This window comes from Podarcis melisellensis (genome assembly GCF_964234715.1).
Source record: "Podarcis melisellensis genome assembly, chromosome: 7".
Lineage (NCBI taxonomy): Eukaryota > Metazoa > Chordata > Lepidosauria > Squamata > Lacertidae > Podarcis > Podarcis melisellensis.
The window spans coordinates 57,891,933-57,914,343 of record NC_138539.1 but is presented as its reverse complement, the minus strand read 5'-3'; the positions used below and the strand labels follow the sequence as shown (position 1 = coordinate 57,914,343).

The window sequence follows — 22,411 nt, the reverse complement described above, 5'->3', positions numbered from 1 at the left end:
CCCGTTGTGGGAATTCGAACCGCCGACCTTCTGATCAGCAAGTCCTAGGCTCTGTGGTTTAACCCACAGTGCCACCCTAGGTTTAAAATATGACCCCTTTCTTCAGTATTCAACCTCAGTGGAACCTCAGGTTTAAAATATGACCCCTTTCTTCAGTATTCAACCTCAGTGGAATATTGGAGGTGATCAGTTAGAAAGTCTGAAAAGCCAAAGGCGACAGATCAAACTGTGTCATCCAGGGACTGGGATCCTATCACGCTGCATATGTCATTGACTCCAACTCCCATCAGCCCCAGCCAACATGGTTAATGGTCAGGGATGATGGGAGTTGTAACTCACACCTTCCTATCCTCATTTAGCTCTCTCTTTTAGGTGCCTCTGGTAAACTCATGTTGGGGTGGGGGACTGGATCAGGATAAAAAGATTATCACAAATCTCCTTGATCATGGTTGATGTGGGGAAAGGGGAGTGACAGTTGGGTTTTGTTTATCTTCCTGCAGATTCTTTCACACACATATATTGTGCCTCCACTAAAATGGACAATGTCCTATATAATTCTTCTTTAATGGAGCCAAGTGTAGAAAGAGGAGAGTACAGTCACCCTGCTGTGGAGAAGCTAAAGGTGAGCTATCCATCACTAACTAGCCATGAGGCAATCTCTTCCTAAATACCAATACAGTTTTCTTGTTGAAAAATTTGAGTTCTGCTTACTAGCGTTGCCTAGAAAGGGATTTCCTGTAAAAGGAAGTGGCTCCTCTACTCTTAAGGTTACTTATTGCACAACAGTAAACATGAAATTGTGTATGCTAAGTGAGATAGACTTGACAAAAGTCTACTAGCACCTAAAGATTAAATCTCGTCCGTTAGCCAGATGCAAACCCTTTTCCTGTTAAGCCTTTAAAGAAAACCTATCTGAGTCTACATTATAGGCACAACTGAGAAGATTGTGAGGTTTAGGCTTCCACAGCTACTAAATGCAAAATAACTGAAGTAGTTCCACACCTTAGAAATAAATGTATAGCAAGAAGAACATGTATTCTGGTGACTGGCTGCATATTCTTTTCTCCCTCATAACAGTGTGCTTAGTTGAGATAAGGGGTGCACTTCTGGGTCAGAAGCTTCTGTGTATACTAGTTGATTCTCACTTTAAACACGCTAAGTTTTTTGAGGTTTTCTGAGATGTCCACCACAGCACAAAATCATCCTTTCCACCATGCTTCAACATCTACTCCTGCCAATCACAGTATTTTCATTTCTGTGTTTATAATTTGTAAATGCTGTTGTCTTTCATAAGTATAAGCTTCTATAGCATCTCTTAAAAGGAGAAAAGCGAAATAAAGTTGAAAAAATGTTTTGAAAAAATGGCCTTCAGTGGCTTCAGTGACTCTTTAGGCAAAATTCTGGTTGTTCAGGGCAATATTTCTTTCTGCAGTGCAAGGCGTGCAGTTCATATACCATGCAGAATTGGATTCTGGTCCCACATTTAAAATTAATTGTTGATTGGTTGAATGACTCCCTCTTCCCTCCATATTTTTAGCTACAAGAGAGAAGCATTTCAGAGCAATCTCATTGTCAAAAGCTGATGAATTGCATTGGCATATTTCCCCGAAACACAGCAAATTCTTCATTGTGACTGAGAAGGTTATTTCAAAAACACACTTGGATATACTCAAAAAATTAAGAGCTCTCCAAATGATCAGGACCTGGCACCTGCCAATTAATCAATTCAGCAAACCAAAATATAATTAATAATCAGATTTATGCATTCAGATATGGTGGCATTAATGATAAATGGAAATGAATTTTGTGAAATTTAATCCTGTGTGGTACTCTGAGCTCCTTGGGGAGGAAGGGTGGGATAAAATTCAGTGAATAATAAACACTTAATCTTCTGTCCAAGTGGAGTCAGATGCTATAAAAGTTTAAAGCAGCACCCTGTCTCAAATCAATGGGACACAGCCTGTCCTTTCTCGCCACTGAAAAGCCCTCATTTTCCTCTTTCCTCATTATTACTATGTTTCTATACTTCATTTGTCTAGTAGTGGGATGTTTCAGAATGTGGCTGTAGGGATCATGAGAAAGTTCACATAGACACCCTTGCCTAGTCCATGGCTACCACTGAGCCTGTGTGTGTGTTCATGTGTTTTCTGATACTGCCTGACAATGCTGAAATTAATGCAGATTGGAATTTAGCATGCTATTCCAAGTGCCCATTTATTTCCAGCCACCGTGATATGCGAAAAGTGCAGGACTGGTAGCAGTCACATGACTCGACTCAACATGCGCTGCTGGCTATAGAACTCAGTGTGGGCTGAGTGTTTTCTGATGACAGTCACACATTGATGGGATGATGGGATTTGGCCTTGACAGTTGCAGCATCCACACATGATGCCCAAACCATTTTTAGTGCTATGGGAACAAGCCCTGAGGTACCATATTTTTCGCCCTATAGGACGCACTTCTTCCCCTCCAAAAACTGAAGGGGAAATGTGTGTGCGTCCTATGGGGCAAATGCAGGCTTTCGCTGAAGCTTGGAGAGCAAGAGGGGTCGGTGCACACCGCTCTCCAGGCTTCAGGAAGCTATCCGCAAGCCTGGGGAGCCCGCGGGAGTTCCCGCCGGGCTCCCTAGGCTTGCGGATAGCTGCCTGTTCTGGGGGCTGGGGTCGGGGGTAAGCTCGGGCTTCCCCTGCCCCAGCCCCGCACCTGGGGGGGGGGAATATATTTTTTCCCTTTCTCCCCCCCCCAAAAAAAACTAGGTGCACCTTATGGGCCGGTGCGTCCTATGGGGCGAAAAATACGGTATATCCAGAATGTCCCAGTGGGAGTGTCTGCACAACCGCAGATGAACGACAGTGTGGGGTCTTTTAATTTTGAAGAGTCTCAAGAACCAACCCAATGGATACAGGTGAGTCATTTCCTGTGGTGAAGTTTTGTACGCAGCTATTTTCTTTGTGCATTGGTATTATTTTCTCTTCTTTTGAGTGCTGTGATTCACATCACCTTTAGTTTGGGTAAACTAAACTCTCTAGTTTGGGTAAACTACAGTTCCCAGAATACTTTGGGCGAAGCAATGTGATTTAAATGTTTTGTTGTTTTTTTGGGGTTTTTTTTTTACATGTATAGTATGTATGCAGCCATAGCAGCTGTCTTTTAAAGGTAGGGAAACTTTATATTTTTTTATTTCAAGCCCAGCTAATCTCCTCTAAGTGCAATTATAATTTTGACAGTATTGGAGGAAGTTTAAGGATACATCTGAAACTCCTGTCTTCACTTGCCTCTTTAGAAAAATATGGCTTGTACATCTAAAAAAAGGATTTGCATAATCAAGTCAGCTAATTAACTAGTCCGACTGTCATATTTTTCACTTTGTATTTTTTTAAAGAAATTGAAAATGCTGGGTGGCGTTTTTTGTCTAACATAGGAAAACTGCAGGAAGGCAGCAAGTTGTCAGTCGAGCTAATCTCACAGCATCCTTTTCTCTCTTTAAGGAAATAATAAAGCTGGAGGAGCAGATTTGCCACCTTTCTAATTCTAATCTTTTGTGATGAGTAAAGTTATTTTTTAATAGAAATCTGATAAAGGGGTAAATATGTGCGATCATGAACTTCAGTGAAACGTAGTGGGAGTTACTGATGAAAAGCCTGATTCTAATAATGGAATCCATAGTATGAATAAAAAGGAGGCATGTGTATTTTGTTGTTATCATGAACATACACCAGCTGAATGAATAGTTTGATTGCATGTGCCAGCAAAATATGTCTGGCATTAAACCTTAAAACAGCAACATCCTGGTTCATTCCTTTCTCTTCACCCAACATGTGCCTAGTGTCTCAATACTCTATATCTAGCTCCTTGACAATAAAACTTTCCCAGTACTTCTTTACAGCCTTCTGTGATGCATCCCTCCTGTACCTTGAGCTTCAATTCCCACTGGTGGTATCATCTTCCAGGTCATATTTAGGGCAAACAGGTGCAAAAGAGGGCTGGGCTCTTTGTAGCTTTAATAGTTGCATAGAAGAGGGACTTCCCACTAGTTGCTCTTTTATCATCCTTCTAACAAGCTGCTTCTACTGAAATTCCTTGTTCTCTACAGTTACTAGAAGTTCAGGAGCTACATTCTCCTTTGCATCTGCTCACCCCCCTGAAAGGCGATTCTGGAAGTGTAAATGGGATGTGCTAACAAATGAGAAAAGAGGCTCACCTCTGAGAATTCCAGAGGGTGGTAACTGCTGTATACAAAATTCTGAAACAAGGTGTCACAACTCGTTGCCCACAAGGGCGAGCACAACCTGACTGAGTGGGTTGTGCTAGCCTGTTTTAAAGACAGGTGTCAGATATCAAACCCACCCTCCTAATCCCAGAATGTGGAGTCTCAGTTACAAGTGTTTGCATGCTCATAAGCATTTTTGGTCTTAACCACCATCTCTTGTCATTGGGCAAGGGAGCTGATAGGCTCTATAGTTCAACGTATCTGAAGGTCACCAGCAGAAAGAGAGAGAGCCAGGAAGGGGGAAAAGTTACATGTAAAGTGGCAGTCTCCCTGTTTTATGAGAGCTGGATTAGAGCAATATGGGGGGGCGGGGGAATTGGGGATTGGAAAGTAGAAAGGTTCAGACTCAGTGGTTACTATCTAATGAAAGAAGGAATGAGATGGTTGTACCAATCCTGAGTTTCTGGAGCTTTCACAGGAAGGGGCCTTGTCCCCACTAGAGGGGAATCACAGATACATAAATTTTCCCTCAGAATTATTTTGCATGCACTTTGTGTGGAAATGGATTTCTATCCCTGAGGCTGTCCTGTGCTCTGGTCATATGCATTGGTGAGATGATCTAAGAGTCTATGGGCTGCGTATATGCTGTGATGCCCGTTAAGAGTTATTTGATTGAAACATGGGGTATAACTTTTCAAAATAAATATGTCAATGGTATCCTTTGTGAATTTTGTTTTATTTACTAATATGCATGCAGAGCTCTTTGAAAGCAAATAAACGCCCTCTCAACAGGAAATACACTAACCTTGCATTTTATCCCTAGAGATAAGCTTATCCCTCAAACTACACCCCAATTTCAGCTAAACCCAGCTTGAAATTTCCTGAGTATACTCTTTCGTTAAGGAGCTACTTCAGTCGTGTGTGTGTGTGTGTGTGTGTGTGTGTGTGTGTGTGAGAGAGAGAGAGAGAGAGAGAGAGAGAGAGAGAGATCATTACTGCAGTATGGCAGCAAAGTATTCTTGGACACTGAACTAGCCTTTTCATCCAGGCTGGCTCTTGGGCCTTCACAGAGAGGAAAGGCTGTGAAGGGCTTCAGCTTGGGTTAGGTCTTTGCCTGAGGAGCAACAACAAGGTCTCCCTAGCTGTGGACTATTTCTGTGTTCCTTGGGTGTAATTCTCAGGCTTGGTCACAGACTCAATTCCTAGCTGCTGGCTCACCTCTGAGAGCTGCTAGTGGCCAAGCTTCGACACATTCACTGAGGCCCCCTGAAGAAACTATGGAGTACTCAAGGGTGATCCCTGACAGAGGAAATCCCAAAAGCACCTTTCCCTTGGAGTGAAAATGCAACAACAATAAATGAAAAATTAACAAATTTCTTTTCCTCCATGGCACCCAAAATCATCTGCCTAAGATGACCACTTCCCTCTGTAGAGCTGCTTACCCATTACTCTTATTCAGGCCTTGATAGGTATTATATTGCACAGTTCAGAGCAGATTCCTAGCTTTCTGGGAACACTAGCAACCTTTTGTTTACATGTCTGGTCCCTTATTAGGCCATATTTTAGGCAAACTGGTGCTAGGTGAATTCATAGTAATCAAACCTGTGCAAACGTGTAAGAGTACAAAACCTGTTGAGTTCCAGTGAACAGATTTGGGGATTTATTGGTCAGGCAAAGTGATGTCATTGGGTTAACTTGACAGTGTGGCATTCTATTTGTAACAAAACTTTCTTAATTATTAAGATGTTATAATGAATCATGGCACATAAGTACAGGATACCATACTTAAGTTTCAAGTTCAAGCTGAATGTCCAAGGTGAAATAATAGAAATTAAGTTGGTTTGCAGGTTCAGGACACTATTCTGTGTTTTGCTTCCATTTTCACGGAAGCCAGAAAAGATGCAAAAAAAGTGTAATCTTCCTTGAGCATCAAGATACAATAATGAAATTTTGAATGCTGGTTTACAATAATTATTTATTTTTTTTAAGTGTGAGGCCCATTAAACTCTTACAACTGTTTTCAAGAAGAAAGCTAAGATGTAAAAATGTACTGTCTAAAGCAGGGATTCTTGAACACTATGCTCTATCACATTTGTACCCCATCTTTTCTCCAAAAAGCTTAGGGAAGCATATTTATGTTTACTCCATTTTGTTATCACAAAAACCTTGTGAAGTACGTTACATTGACTAATTTTCACTGGCTCAAGGTCATTCTATAAACTCCATGCCTACATGGGAGATTTGATCAAAAGCAGCCTCAGTTCAGAATCTACATTGAGGTATGGCACTCTCCAATCCATACAGAACTGGGCATGTAGTTTTAGTTATTATGTATTTGTGAATTCATATCTCTGTGGTCCTTTGGTGCACACATCTTCAGAGATGATGAATAAGTCTTTTGCAGCATTTCGGAAAATATAAGGACATGTATAGCAAACACAAGGAGAGGGGCAGCTGCACCATCTTGATATCAATATGTTGAATGGGGCATTGGAAAGAAGAGCTGGTGCATGCAAACCTGTTCATGCATAAGCTCTCCACCTGACTGGGCAACCAGGGTGTGCAGGGTTCCCAGTGGGTGGAAGGCCTATGTATATACAGCTAGGTGCTCAATAGGGTCTCCTTTCAGATGGCCTTCTGAATTTGGGGTGGGTGGGCATGCAGTGAATGTGCAGGTATGAGGAGGGGATGAGCTGGCAAGCATGGTCACCCTCCCCCTCCACATGTGCAGAGAATTTACACATCATCACAGGAGTTAGGCAGCAACATCCCACATGTGCATATTTGACGGTTCGCTTTCCATTATACATGACAAAAGAACTGCCCCTGGTCTTAGGTGAAATCCAGTGGCATCATGATTATCCTGAGTGAATCCAGCAGATGTCTGGTTTTATCAGTCAACGTGCAATATCACAGCTGCAGCTGTAGACATCGTGAAATTCAAAGCTATGAGAAGTGACATTCTGGAACTTCCACTTCTGTGAGATGGGACTATAGCTGTTTCAGTGATGCTATGGACGGTTGAATTATTTCTTCTGTATATGAATTATTTGAATAGGAAAAGGATCAAAACCTTCAAATATGGGGCTTTCCGAATGGGAACTCTAGAGCACTCCCTCCCAAATGCTTCAGCTAAACTATGTCTTTACTCCAAAAAAAAAGAGAGAGGAGAACTCCATTTCAGATTCCAGAAATGGAGATTAATTTTATTAGAAACATGCCTAATTGTTTTGGGAGAGAAAGCACGTACGGCTTCTGCTGTGGTTGCATCTTCCAGTTTGTTCTAGTCTAAGTGGATGTGTTTATCCACCACTAAGCCTTGCTCACCCCCCTCCCATTTATATGTTTGTTGACAATGTGCAGGGTTGAACTGGCATTTTCATATTTCAATGCACCAAAGGCCCCTTAAAGAAGATGGTTGCAAGTGAGAGAAAAGAGATATGTAGCTTGCTCCCTAATGGCTTATTACCGTCACATTTGCAATTCAGATCAGTTTTAAATTGACTGAAAATTTTCAACACATAGCAGGCAGTTTAAACTAATGATTGTCTGGAGGTTCATATCTGACATGAGCTAAGGTTCTGTTCAAAACAAATAGCAAATAATTCCTCCCATAGAGTCAAAATGTCACAATTTAAAAAGTGTACATTGTTTCCAGAGTGTGTCAGTTCTATAAGAAAATCACATACGCAGCAAATATTAGAGGGCCCTATTTGACTCCCGATTTTTTCTTGATTTAAAAACAGAAATGTTTATTCCCATCTAAGAAGTATGAGCAAAAATCCTTTTTAAACAAAAAACAAAAAAGCCCCTTCAGATATCCTAATTGTAAAATAAAAGGCCCTTGGGGCAGTGGTAGGCCTGAGTTGCCTAGCAACCCTCAGCAGGTAGCTGAGATACAGCTGCAGCTGTCCTGATTCTTTCCTAAGAACCTTCTTATAGCTTTTTGTGTTAATCTTTAACCAGGCTTTTAAATGCTATATTTTCCTCTTCCGTCTTTAGTTGGTAGCTTGCAGGAGCCGACTGCTCAAATTTTCTCCCTCAGGCATCTTGTGAAGGTTTACAATTGCATGTACCATCTAACCTTATTTTGCATAGCATATTCGGAAGGTTTAGTGAAATTTTTACTCTGTGTGAACAATGGCTGCTATAGGCACACAACTACAAACACTGCCTTTGATTCTAGCTTCATAACTGTGGTGGAGCTGTCTGTGTAATGATTTCATTTGTTTGGACTATATCATTTTATGCTAAAATTTAAAAAAGCACCTTAAAGCAATTTACAATATACAGTAAAATATAGTTTGAATGTATTCAAGCACTAGGCAATGTCAGTAGAAAAACAACTGTAGCCTGAAGCCTGGATTGAGTTGCTGTATCAGTATAATTGAAGCTGTCCAATATGACCAGGATATTATGAAAGTTTTAACCGGGTGCCAATAGGTGTGCTTCTTGAGGAGAGTGTTTCAAAATGAGGGACTATTAAGAGAAAACACACATGCTCTGCTCATCCTCCTCCATACTGAGAAGGAGCTCGGGTGACAATTGCAGTCCCCATGCAGGTTTATATGGATATAAGTGGCAGTCCTTTGCATTAGAGTCCTGAGCCATATAAAACTTTTAACGTCAAAATCAGTATTTTGAATTGAGCCAGAAACTTATTAGTAGCCAGTACACCAGTGTTATATATTCATGCCTTCCTGTTTCTGTTAAGAGTTGCAGGTTTGATCCTCCTATGGGACAACTGCATATTCCTGCATTTCAGGGGGTTGGACAAGATGGCCCTTAGGGTCTCTTCCAACTCTATGAGTCTATTATCTAAGCTTCCATACTGTCTTCAAAGGCAGCCCCAGGAACCCAGGTTCATTCTGCTTCTTGAGCAAGTTGCTGTTGGCTTGTTTGCACAGGTGTTCAACATGGCGCGAAGACCTGCGTGTGTGGATGAGGAATCAGAGCTCAGATACAACAAGTATAACTTCCGTGTCAACTAAAACACATCCAGCAACAACCTGGAACTTACTCCGAACTGTCAAGATAGGCAAACTTCTTAGGCTTGCCATGTGAAATTCTCTTGAGCTTCCTGGAGTAAAGGCAGAATACAAACAAAAAAATTAACAAGCATGTGTACAGAGTGGTTCCATGCAGGCTGCCCAGCGAGGTCCTTACAGACAACAGTTTCAGAAGTTGGTTCAGGCATCACACATCAAAGTGGGACTGCAGGGCCATTTTCTCTTCTGCCATCTCCAATTTTTCCTACTAGCATTCTTCACATCTCGGAAATGCCAGCTGTGAGAATTCTATGTCATACTTTCACTTTGAACTCATTGTTGCTCTGGCTATGCCAGTGCCTGATTTCAGGTTAAAGATTTTGGTTGCCATGTGGCCCACACCCAGCTATGTGTTGACATAACTTGCATCTTTCTCTTCTTAGATGAAAGCAGCATCATATTGTTGTCTAGCACCTGCTAAAAATAAGTACATTTGAACTCTCTCTCCCCCCCCCCCCCGCATTGGGCTGTCTTGTACTCAATACGCTGACCTGGAAGACTCTCTGATGAAAAGAAAAGTAACCCATAATTCCACACAAATAGTTTAAAACATTTCCCTAGTATCATCCTTTGCACACACAAAAAGTTGTTCAGAAAACTCAGAAGTCACTATTCACTTTCTGTGCTTGTGTGATACTTAAGAAGTAGTTTTTTTCTGACAGGCAATGAGACAAAGTCTTCCATTTCAATATTACAAAGAGCAAACCATTGCTTTTTATTTCTGTTTCATCCTTTAGATACACCAGGAACAAAAACACCAGCCCCGTTTAAGCTATCTGCTTCTGACTGGGTCTGCTTTTAAAGATTTCCTGTGTGGTTTTTGTTGGCACTAAGTCTGACAGAAGGGACCAGAATCTCTGTGACCCACTGGTCCTGCTGCAAGTACCATAGGCAGGCAAATTAATTAAGCAGCCTTTGCACTGTAAAATGGAATAAGCCACATTGAAACGATGCACACACTTCAAAACCATTCAAAGGACAGGACTGGGATGATAAAGCATCTAGACGTTTGGTCTGAACCACGACAAGTTCCTTTGCTTGCACAAAACAGGTCAGAAATTTCCAAAAAAGGGGCCTCTCTGGTAAGATCATCAGGACTTCCTACTTCTATCCATGTTACAAGCACGGTACAAACATTTATTAGTCTTATTTTATGCTGTGGAATGCAGAAGGACGTGCAAATCTTGCAGAAATGGAAAGTCTGGGCAACCTCTTTGGAATTTAAGAGAGGATGCAGCTTAAGGTTTGGTCCAAATATTTGGGTTTTAGCTTTATCACAGCTAGGTAATCTAGGTATAGGCATGGGATCATTACAGTGGTCTCATTAAGAATAATTTAGAAGCTTGCCTGCTTTAAGTTCCTTTAGTACGGGAACTAAATTTAGCTGTTTGCACAGCTCCCAGTAAAACTGTTTCCAGCACATGACTGAGGTTGCTTTGTATGCATTTCTGCAATAAAACTGGCACACACCTGCCTTGGGTGGTAGAGTAGGGTGGAGTGACTGAGGTACAAGACAGCCTTGTTGGTAGAATTGGAAGCCTGGTCTCTCCATGCAATACATGTTCTGCCTGCCCCTTAGTCCTTCACCAGTGTGAAGGCTGAAGTGCAATATGCCTGGGTAGTGTGAATCAGACTTTCAAAGACCCTGTCTGGGGACTTTGGGGGGAGCAAAATGATCCAGCCACAATCCACAAAGGTATCTGGACAGCCCATTTGTTTTCAGAGTACGGTAAGTCCAGAGTCTGGCACAGAGCTAGTTATAAACTGGATATTTTCTCAGTTAAAGTGAAAGGTCAAAATGATGCTCATCCCCTGCCATGGTCAACCCAGAGATGCAGACTGGAAGCCGGATGCAACCAGCTCAGTATAATCCCCAGAGAGTTTCCTTGGCCAGCAGCATCCATGATGTAAGTGAGAAGTTACCAGAGATGCAAGGAAACTCAAATCCAGCTTGATTTCAAATTAAACTTCTGAATCACTGAATCATCACAACAGTTTATAGTGATTTCATCAAATTCCTTTTTCCTGTTTTTCTCTCTCTTTGTTGCAGTCAATTCATAGAGGGTCACTCTCTTGTGCTACGAACCTATTAGTGTCACTCAAAATATACAAGATCATTTATGCTGGGGTGTTCCAGCTTGCTTGCTTTGTGAACAAAGGTTTCAGAAAGTGATTGCTTGGGTGTCTATGTAAAGGACATGCTAACAGATGGTGAGTGATGTCTTCCACCTGAGGCTGACCACAAATGCAAAGTCTGTGTATGGGGCCTTGTACAGTGGTACCTCGGGTTAAAAACTTAATTTGTTCTGGAGGTCCATTCTTAACCTGAAACTGTTCTTACCCTGAGGTACCACTTTAGCTAATGGGGCCTCCCGCTGCTGCCATGCCGCCGCCATGAGATTTCTGTTCTCATCCTGAAGCAAAGTTCTTAACCTGAGGTAGTATTTCTGGGTTAGCGGAGTCTGTAATCTGAAGCGTCTGTAACCCAAGGTACCACTGTAGTGGCTATCCAAGACTGCAGTGGTCATCACTTGGAAACACAGCTCAATAAAAGTGTTTCTTAAGGAGGTTGGTGAGAGTTGGACAGATAACTAGCTCTAAAATGCTCTGTTCTTAAGGGCTAATACCAAGGGGGAAAGTTGATGTTTCTAATTATTTGCAGGTCCCTTCTGGATTCTACCCACAAGAGCCAATCCCTTTGTTGGCAGTTATTCAAGGTCAAAGTAGAGCTCTGTTCTGGATAGTAATAATAGTCTGCTCCAAGACATATTGATAAGCTGCTTGCCAGAGTTTGTTGTCATCCAATTCCATATAGCACAGAGCAGGAAAACGCTCTGTAGGCATCGTAGCAATTTTTTAAAATATACAGTCTATTCTTGCCTTAATTGTTGGCCACCCAGATTCTTTACAAAGAAGAGTTTCTGATATTCCTGATGGTAGACAGTACAGCTTCTGGAAAAAAAATAAATATCTGCACTTAGTTTCCTTGGCTGAGTGGAGCATCAGTTGTACACAAGCTCCATAGTCTCTGGCCACAAGTCCCTAGATGTTGGTAACCAAAGGAGGAAGCAAAACCAAGTTCAATTTCAAACACATTTTTATATTTCAGCATTTTTTTATGTTTTTATTGCATGGTTTGCATATCACTGTGATTAAAGCAGACAGTAATGTACTCTTAACAGAAAAGAATGGCTTTTCTGAGAGTTTTCAGACACGAACAAATGGTTTGCATCTCACAAAAGGAAAAATAACATGGACATAAATATTGTACCACAGGATGAGTTTTTGCGTAAGGCCTGCAATGGGCAGTGAAAAGCAATGAGGCTAAGAGCAGGTCCTTTTGAAGGTGTTAGGTGCTAGCTCCAATTGCTCAACAGTGACTGTCATGGATGAGGCGACACTTCAAGAGTTTCAGATAGCTGTCAATTTTGTGTGAGTCCCTGCGCAAGCAGTGCAGCAGATTGTAGAAGGCAAAGAGGCGAGAATCTTCGTCAGCCAGCTGCAGAGATGGCAGCCCCGACCATCTAGAATAGACTTCATTACCCAGGTCACCTGGGTGAACCTAACGAAGAAGAGAAAAATGAGTATCGTTAGCAAGCATCCCAGAGACAATGTCTGTATCAGATCAATATTTAGAGAATTGCAACATTAACACTTAAAGGGTTGCCCAGTATTTGTTTGGGATGAGAGAAGATTCTTGCTTACGTTTTAAGAAAGCCAAATGGAATTGTGGGGGGAAACCCCCATCTCGACAGGGAGAACTACATATTTGCTCCAGACAGTAAAAGAAGAAAGAAACAGCTCATGCTTCAACCACTTGAATTGATCTCCATGATTATTACTCATTTACATTGCAACTCTGCTGTGCAAAGTGCTTTCCCAGGATTTATATGTATGTATCTGTAAATAGAATGCCGTACTATTAGCTTGAATGATGAAACGGTGACTCCCTTGGGTGATATGGAAGTATTCAGGCATGAGAACAGAACTTTAAATATAGCACTCAAATTAGAATTCCTTTGTCCAAAGGATAGCTGCCTTGTTTTGAAAGCACACCGACTTTTCTTTGGGAGCTAGCAGGGTTTGTGCACTCAAATGGTTGCAGCTTTCCTAATTTCCTGAAATCTATAGGCTTGAATAGTCTTAACTGTGTTGGATTGGAGCCAATATCTGGAGTAGGGAAGAGATGAAAACATTACCTTGTTTCCTGTGAAGGGAACCATCCAAACAGGTGGGGAACCTGTGGCCCTCCAGATGTTTTTGGACTACAACTTCCACCACCCTTGAGCATTGGCCCTGCTGGCTGGGAGGTGGATCCAACAACATCTGGTGGGCCACCGATCTAGAAGTTGTGATCAACTTGTATTGCCTGTTTTCAAATTGAGCAATAGGCCCTAAAAACACTGATTTGGAAACCTAAAGGGGGGAGAGAGAGTGTTCCAAAGAGACATGTTAATTATAGAATAGTGGGTATAGCCTTTCCTAGAACACACTATTATTAAAGGAAAGAAGAAGATTGCTGTAGTGCTCCACCTGATATTGTGTAATTAGTTCAAGGGAAGGAAATAGAGAAGGGTGTTAAAAAGAAGAAGAAGCCTGCATAACAGGCAGAATGAATGATAGAACTTGCCCCCATTTAGACATAAGCAATCTAGGGCCACCCCATTGTTGTCATTTCTGTCATTTTCCAGTTCCTGGAGGTTGACCATCTGAGAGTGTGTGTTTGGAGCACTTGTCCAGGCTCATTGAGTAATTTAGAACGCTGGATTCTGCAGAATACTGTCCTATGCAGCTAGAAGAAATCCCAGGTCCTTTCTACTTACCCTCCCAACTATTTTCTCCATCCCATCCAGAAGCCGTTTGTTTTGCTCTTCAATCTCCATGGCCTTCCAGAGAATGGTGTCAGGAGCCTCTTTGATTCTTTGGACCTCCGAGACCAGATGTAGCAGAGGGTCATTCCAGGAACGGAGAACACTCAGCACTAAATTTAGCAGGTCTTCATGCTGCACATTAGAAAACCAAATTATATTTTGTTAAACAATGCCACAAGATTTACACAGGAGACAAATAATCCTAGCAAGTCATTTTTAAAACTTATTTGTTAAAAGTCTTCTAGCCTGACCTCAATTGTCCTGGACTCCTGCCAGGACTACTGTAATGCACCCTGGTTGGGGTTGCCCTTGAAGACTGTCTGGAGTTACAGCTAGTGCAACTGCTAAGATGGTAAGTGGGGCAGCCCAATGGGACCATGTATCATTCACTAGCTGCCAGTGAGCTACTGGGCCCAATTCAAGGTGTTCATACTGGTGTACAAAGTCCTGAACAGCTTGGAACCCAAGTACGTAAAAGAGCATCTCCCTCGATACCAACCACCTTGGCACCAATGATCAACAGGGGAGGCTGGATTAGTGGTTACACTCTATAGGCTGCTGCTTGGTTGATGTTGTCCTGTGATAGGGCCTTCTCAGTGTTGGTTCCCCATTTGTAGAATGCCTTTTCTGGTGAGATGTGTCTGTTCCTATTTACATAGGCATTTTTTGGTGGAAAGTCTCCTGGCAACCCTGAAATTATAAGCTGTGAGTGTATGTGACTGTTTTTACATATTTTAGTGGTTTTAAATGGTTTTAAATAATGCTTTTTAATTTTTAACGGTAATTGTTTTATTGTTTTGGTGTTTGCCATCCTTGGCTCCTCCAAGAGGAAGGGCATGATAGAAAACAACAGCAACAGCTATTGTTGTTGTTGTCTGTTCGCCATTCTTCCAGACAGCACTAGAACCCATCAATAAGACTTTGTAAAGTATTTCCAGAAGTCTGGCATTTAGTGTCACTGGTCCTGTGCTGTGAGAGATTCAGTAGGCATTCTTACTTTTGACTTCCAAACATTTCCTGGCGACTTTTAAAATGCTGACAGGCCTATGCAGCTGTTTAAATCCTTTTGACCAGCCAGTTACTTTAACGATTACTCCATTTTTCATGGCTTTTGCATGTTTTCATATACGCACTGTGCACCTCCCTGATATTCTATGAGAGAGTGGTAGAGAAATATTTTTTAAAATAAATAAATGGAAATAATATCTCTGGGCTAACTGGGTGACAGAATCCCCTAAGTACACATTATCAATAAACTGTCCATGCACTCTCCAGCGCTGGTAGACACTGCTCTGTTCAGCCTTGTTGAATGGAATGCCCTTTAATCTGATGATTAGTTTAAGCATTAATGAGACAGTTTTAGAAATACGGGATCTGGAAAATATTTGAAAACATAATGGAAGATGAAATCTGTGGTAGGCCACTTAATACCTTATCCAAAGCATTTCTATGTCTACGTATAGCATGGCAAACATGCCCAGGCATGGGTCTGATTCCCCTTTGAAGTGTTTTGCTTCTGGGGAGATTTCTTTTGAAACTTTGCCACTGCTTGGGGTGAGCCGGAAGATCAAAGGGGCTTTTTCTTTCCTGGGATCCTCCTAGACGTTTTGCTGCCCTTGAGACCTCTCTAATGTCGACACCAACACTTTTCACTTTGCTTACTGTGGCAAAATACACGTACCCTGCGGCTGAACCCTTTCGCGCTCCCTAGGTCGGGAGAACTGCAACACTGTGAAGTTCAAATGCTCACGCATCAGCTCTCTAGCCAATACAAATAGCAAGAGGGCTGTGTCTCATGGCTTGGTTTCTGAGGAGGCAGATTATTCAGTGGATAAAGGGAACTTAGAAAGAAAACTATTGCCTGGGAATCGATACAGCTTTGGTTCTACTTCAACATTTACAAATACATTCAGAAATTTTCCCATGAATTCTAATTACCTTGACAAGTGTATGGACTACAAACTTACTTTAAAAAATAATTATTATTTTAATAAGATGCTTATTAAATTTTAGAAGCTAACATACTGTGAGAAATTATATGACACACTATACACTCTTGACAGTTGGTATTCACCACTCTTCCTCTCTCTTTGCCTTTGTCAGTTGTACTCCTGCCTTCCTTTACCAGAAAGTCACACCTCTTTCCTTGGAACAGAATAGATATCAGGCCTGAAGAGCAGGCTTCGGGACTTTCCACAGGCCACACATCTACCCCAGGCCACAACACTCACCATCACTTTTCCATGTCCTCAAGTTCCTTTGCCTAGCAAGAATGTCCCTTTGCACGGTGATAAAGCCTCTTGCTTACTGTCAAGATGGAAGATTGAGACATGACGTTTGCATGGCTAGAATATAGCTGACTGTAGAGAGGTAGGCATCACATCCGTTGCCCCACCTCGCCACTCCAGAGGGACAGTCTCGCCACATACTTTCTTGACTATGAATGGATCTTCCGATTACCTAGAGCGACGTGGGCAACAGAGCCAGAGCAGGCTACCCAGAGTTAACATCCACCTTGCAGTACGCCCACCATCTCCACGATGGCTTACTACCTGAGGATCCCAGCCAGCACAACATCCGGCAAAGCTGACTTAACAACAGGCATGATGTGTCTTTTATTGTGAACTGAATAGAGTGTTGGGGGTGTGGAGTGTGTGTCTACTAATTTAACAGTGCTTAGCTTGTTGTTGTTTTAGTTGCTATTTTGTTAATGTTGTTTTATGGATTCTAAATGCTGTATTGATTTGTTAATATAATATGACTTCTGTTGTGATTGTGGTGTTTAGCTTATTTTTTTAGTTGCCGTTTTGTTAAATAATTGTAAATATTTCATTGATGATTTGTTAATTATATTATTTATGCTGCGTTTGTGATGCTCTGTTATGTTATTGTTAGTAAGCTGCTTAGAGATTCATTTGAATGAAAAGAGGCACAGAAATTCAATAAATCAAAATAAAATCAAAATCAAACCTGCTTTTTGCCTCTGGCTCCACCCACTCAAGGTATCGCTAACTTGTCCCACTGATTACAGTGGGGACTAAATTAAAATAATCATGGCCCTGGATCCAGCCAAGGATTAATGCCTTGTAGATTAATGCCTTGCAAGACTTCCTATGGCCACTTAATGTGGTCCTCCTTTCCTTCTGGACTGAGTCATTGAGACCTTCTAATCTAAGCTACTCATGTGCTTGTTCCTTGTTCTGTTTGCATTCAAATAGGCAGAACTCACATGAATCTGCTGAGCTTGCTCCTTGTCTTCAGGAGTGGTTAGGGACGAAGTGTGGCAGCTGTTAATGGCTTTGGCAATAAACCCTCGGCCCTGAGCATAGCGTTCATCCTGAAGATACAAAAAATCAGACTTAGTACAGTAGATAACAAGGAAAGAAGAATAAGTAGTAGTAAGAAGAAATCGTAATCAGAAGTTACTTCTTCTTTGCAGTTGCTGCTCGTGTGAAATGTATCCTTCAGTTATGCAGGACTTTAATTTCGTATCAGAACCTTATTACACGTCCCTCTAAGACTGTGTCAAATGTAATTTGCTTTAAAATGTACTGTGGAAAGAATCACTTTTGGGGATCAGGTTTCTCCATAATCTGCTTATAAATAAGAGGGTCTCTGTTTTGTAAAGTGATCTGTAGACTGTGATCCCACTGAGTAGTGTGGGATGAACATTTCTCTCTCAATACCTCTCTGCCAAGCTCCAAAGCAACTCTAGCGCCTGGGTCTTTTAATTGCTTCTCTCCTACAAAGCATTCCACTCAGAAAACCCTTTGTTACTTTGTTTTGCTCCTCTAAATGGTTTCTGTGTATAAATGGCAGTGTTTTATTCAGTCACGCCCATCTGTTGCTGCTGTTGTGCCTCCTAAGAGCGTCTCTTTCCTTTGGTACGCTGGACCTATTGAAGAAGACCTCCTAACCCACCTCACTCCCACTTCTTAAACTTAAGGTGTCTTAAGGTGTGTAGGAACTTTGCTTGCTGAGGTATATGTCGAAGTATAATCCTGAATCTTTATTCCTGCATTCCTTCATCTGCAATTGAAGCCTTAAATACACTATCTTGCTGAAATTCATTTCAAGTGTGTATAGCTTTCTCCTCAATCCTTAATACTGCTTTAGAAAAAGTAATGATTATTAATTAAGACTTAATATAGTTGGGACAGTTTACACGGCTTCAATGATGATACACAAAAGAACCTGTGAATCTTTATTCCTATTTCAATCATACTTGGCTACCATATGAGTATGGTCTTATATTGTAAACTGCCCTGTGATCTTTGGATGAAGGGTGGTGAAGAAATGTTTTACATACACATACACACACACACACATGTGTGCGCACGTACCTTGGCTTGAATGCCACAAACCCGGAAGTAAGTTTTCCAGTTTGCGAACATTTTTCGGAAGCTGAACATCCGACGCACCTTCTGTTTCCTGTGTGCAGGAAGCTTCTTCAGCCAATTGGAAGCTGCGCCTTGGTTTTTGAACGGTTTAGGGAGTCAAATGGACTCCCGGAATGGATTAAATTTGAGAAGCAAGGTACCACAGTTTACATTCAAGGTAGATTTGTCCAACTGGCCTTTCCAAATATTGGGTGGTACCCAACCAAGTCATTCTCAGAGAAGACCCACTGGCATTGGTGGACTTAAGGTAGTTATAACTCTCTTCCTGTGACTGTAGGCACTGATGTTCTTCACTCTGGTATATTGAGGGTGGCATAAGCCTTGATGTCCATTTTCATATCTACTGCTGAATGGCTGGATGTTGTGGTTTTTAATGTTATTGTTTGCTTTTATATTCTTACTTGCACATCATTCTGGGGTCCTACAGGATGAAAGGTTGTCTAAAAATAGCATACAAAGCCCATTGATTTCTCTGAGCATCTCTTAGTCAAACACCGCCTAATAATCATAACAGTACTTAGCACCATACTTGTGCGATTTCCTATTCTGAACGGGAGGCAGAAGCAAACAGAAAGGCAGCCACTGATTCCCCTTTGCTAGAGAGTCGCCCCCCCCCCCATTTCTTCATGTCGTCTTTTAGTTGGAGTTCATTTTGTAGAAAAGTATATGGCAAGAAAGGCTTGGGTACTTACAAATTCATTGAACATTTCCGAAGACAGGGAGTGGATATAGTGTGAGAGTTTGACAGCACGGTCAAAAAGATCCCCAAGAGAGACCTGGCAAGTGTCAGACCCATTGGGACAAATAGGTGATGATGTTACACCCTTCCTTGACAGGTACACGTTAGTAATCGCCAGGATGGCCAGCAACACACCTGTTCAGGTAAACAAGAACAACATCAGATGTCCATCAAGTCCAGAAAGTGAATGGGAAACTTTCCACATTATTCTGCCTCCTCCTTTAATGCTTAACTTCATTAAACCACCATATGTGAGGAAACCAACTTTTTATAGATATGTAATTGTGTTTGCATAAATGTAAGAGTGTGGAAAGATAGGTTGCGCCCCTTTCTTTCTGGCTTTTCCCAAGGGTTCTTCCTTCCCTACAAACATATGGTATTTAAATTAAATTTGAAGGAGGGTGGCGGGGTCACTCCCAAGATTTTGATTGTCCTGGGATTATGTCTGCAAATTTTCAGCAGCTGTGCCGTTTAAACTCTTCTGCATATGTAACGGGACTACAAAAAAAAACCCTGTAGCACACTGGAATGCATTCAAAAGGCTCCTGGATGCCTTGGGAAGGTAGTTGTGCAAACACTGCTTATACTTTAAGACCCGCCCCCCCTCCAAAACTTTAATATCTTATAAATCTGTATGTTGCTTAAAAATGGTCCCCATACCTTTGCTATGCAAGAAGCGTGCAGCAAAGAAACTGATCGGTGAAACGCAAATGTTTTGATTTTATATTTGCCTAAACTATGCTTTCAGCCACAAGTCTATAATAAATGTACTATGATATGGGTCCATTCTTAGGAGAAGCCATAGCTCAGGTGTACAGCACATGCCTTGCATGCAGAAGGTCCCAGGGTTCAATCCCTGGCATTGCCAGTAGAAAGTTGAGGTACAGTGGTACTTCGGGTAACATACGCTTCAGGTTACATACGCTTCAGGTTATAGACTCCGCTAACCCAGAAATAGTACCTTGGGTTAAGAACTTTGCTTCAGGATGAGAACAGAAATTGCACGGTGGCGGCAGGAGGCCCCATTAGCTTCAGGTTAAGAACAGTTTCAGGTTAAGAACGGACCTCTGGAACGAATTAAGTACTCAACCCAAGGTACCACTGTATAGGTAATGTGACTCTAGAAACCTATAACTAGTCAGAGTAAACAAGACAATACTGGTCTGTGTTGATGGGGCTGACCTGCTATAAAACTGCTTCCTCTGCTCTGAACCTCAGTTATGTGTATCTGCTGATATTAGTACACACACACACACACACACACACACACACACACACACAATTTTCAACATCATGTGTTCTGGCTATTTGTGTGAAGCCAGTCTTAGACCTCATTCTGGAAGACTTCTACTGGGACTGATTGGTCATGATCAACTGCACAGTTATGATCCAAACAGCAACAGTAGTGCTATGCTTTTATCAATACCAATGAAAACACCATCAAGTTGTGAACAAACTTTTTGAGTTCACTAGAAATCTTTTTTGAGCAAAAAAAAGAAGGTGAGAGACATTGTTGAGCCGAATGAAAAGCCACACCATATGCAGTTTTAATACTCTCAGATCTTTCCTTTGCATACTTACACAAGAGTAAATTAAACTAAACTCAGTGGGACTTAACTTTGGAATACATAGAAGTGCACGGTTTGTTACATTAGATTGCTTCTGTTACCAAACAAGTCTTGGGTTGCAACAAGGTGAAGGCATGATGCTACATTATGTCCCATTAAATTTCAAGGAAGAGCATAATTGTAGCAAATTATGGTTTAATATGTTGTTTGGCTATAAGAATTGAGAAGAATCAATGCTCTCCTTCGTGGAAAATGCATCAAGTATAGTGTTAGGGTCTAAATCGATCATGATCCACCAGAATATTCTCTAGTGCACAGTGTGACATTGTGCAGTACCTTTAGAAGTGTTTGTGCAAAGGTTCTAAGAAGGTTCCCTCTCTGCGTTCTTACAGAGGCTGCAAAATTACTTACAGTGTGCTTATCCATGCCTATTACGAGTGATTTTAAATTTATTCAGTTTAAAGTTTCCCCTTAATCTAAATGAGAGAAAGGCCAAAAGAGTGGCAAAACACGTACCTTTCAGCGAAAACTTCTTGTTGGCCATGGTAGAAACCATCTCTGCTGACTTGCTTTATCAAACAGAAGATGGAATATCTAGTTGCTGTCACCTTTAGGTTCCATCTTTATATACACTTTGATGCCCATCCATAAATGCAGCAGGATTTACTCCCCCTTTGCTGGTCTCTTTGCTCATCAACAGGATTCAAAGTTCATAATTACAAACATCAATAAGCCTATTCATATTCATCAAAAGTTTGTGGGCTCCAGGAAGGATACTAGTTAATTAAGCTGGTTAAAAGAGTGAGTAGACACATGCCCTGCTTTAAAAATCCTGTAAACTATAACTGTCCTCAATATTTCTTAATTCACCTTAAAATTTACGTCATTTCCAAAATTGATCAGACAGGTAACGGAAATTAGAAATTGGGGAACGTAGAATATTTATGAAGAAGAAATGCAAAGCATGTTCTTTAAAATATACTTGTCATAAGAACACTGTACACTAAAATAGCGAAGTTTAACTCTCTATTAAGAAATCGGAAAGAAAAAAAATAACCTAAACTAGCAATGTGTTTTGATCTTCATTTGATAACCATTCAACATTTTCTTAGTCAAATTCTGAGGGGTCAACTATAATCAACTATAAGATGACATGAACACATGACAAGAACACATGAAGAGAAGGATGTGTCTCCTGATGGTGTTTTTAATAAAAATTAAGAGAAAATAATATAATTATTTGTATGTGATAGGTGAGGGTTGTATTCAGCTAGATCCTGTTTGGAGTCGACCCGTTCAAATTAATGAACTTAAGTTTAGCATGTCTATTAACTTCAACAGGTCTAGTCTGTTTTGGACTAGTGTCAAATACTGTCCTAAATGAGCAGGAGAAAACTTGATGTAAGGAATCATTTATTCCTGGGACGTGTAGCCCTGTGCCTCTATCTCTCAGTTTGCATTCTTATGCAGGTTCTAGCTATAGCTGGGATACTGAAGTGTGTGAGCTCAGTGAAGCCAAATCCAATAATAAAACTGAAGAGTGAATATAAGATTTGGCTAAAAAGGAATTTCAGT

At 41.2% G+C, this 22,411-nt stretch overlaps 2 protein-coding genes across 10 annotated transcripts in view; one reads left to right on the top strand and one right to left on the bottom strand.

Annotated features, from left to right (window-relative positions):
* LOC309374409 (uncharacterized protein) overlaps nt 1-22,411 on the top strand; it is a 343,318-nt gene that overhangs the window by 250,882 nt on the left and 70,025 nt on the right. The window lies entirely within an intron of this gene.
* Nucleotides 12,354-21,667, bottom strand: PRL (prolactin). The gene is made up of 5 exons (XM_081919283.1): nt 21,353-21,667; nt 19,222-19,403; nt 17,359-17,466; nt 14,082-14,261; nt 12,354-12,820 (listed from the first exon to the last, which is right to left on the bottom strand). The coding sequence occupies exons 1-5, from the start codon at nt 21,390-21,392 to the stop codon at nt 12,629-12,631; spliced, it is 702 nt and encodes a 233-aa protein (XP_081775409.1). The 5' UTR covers nt 21,393-21,667; the 3' UTR covers nt 12,354-12,628.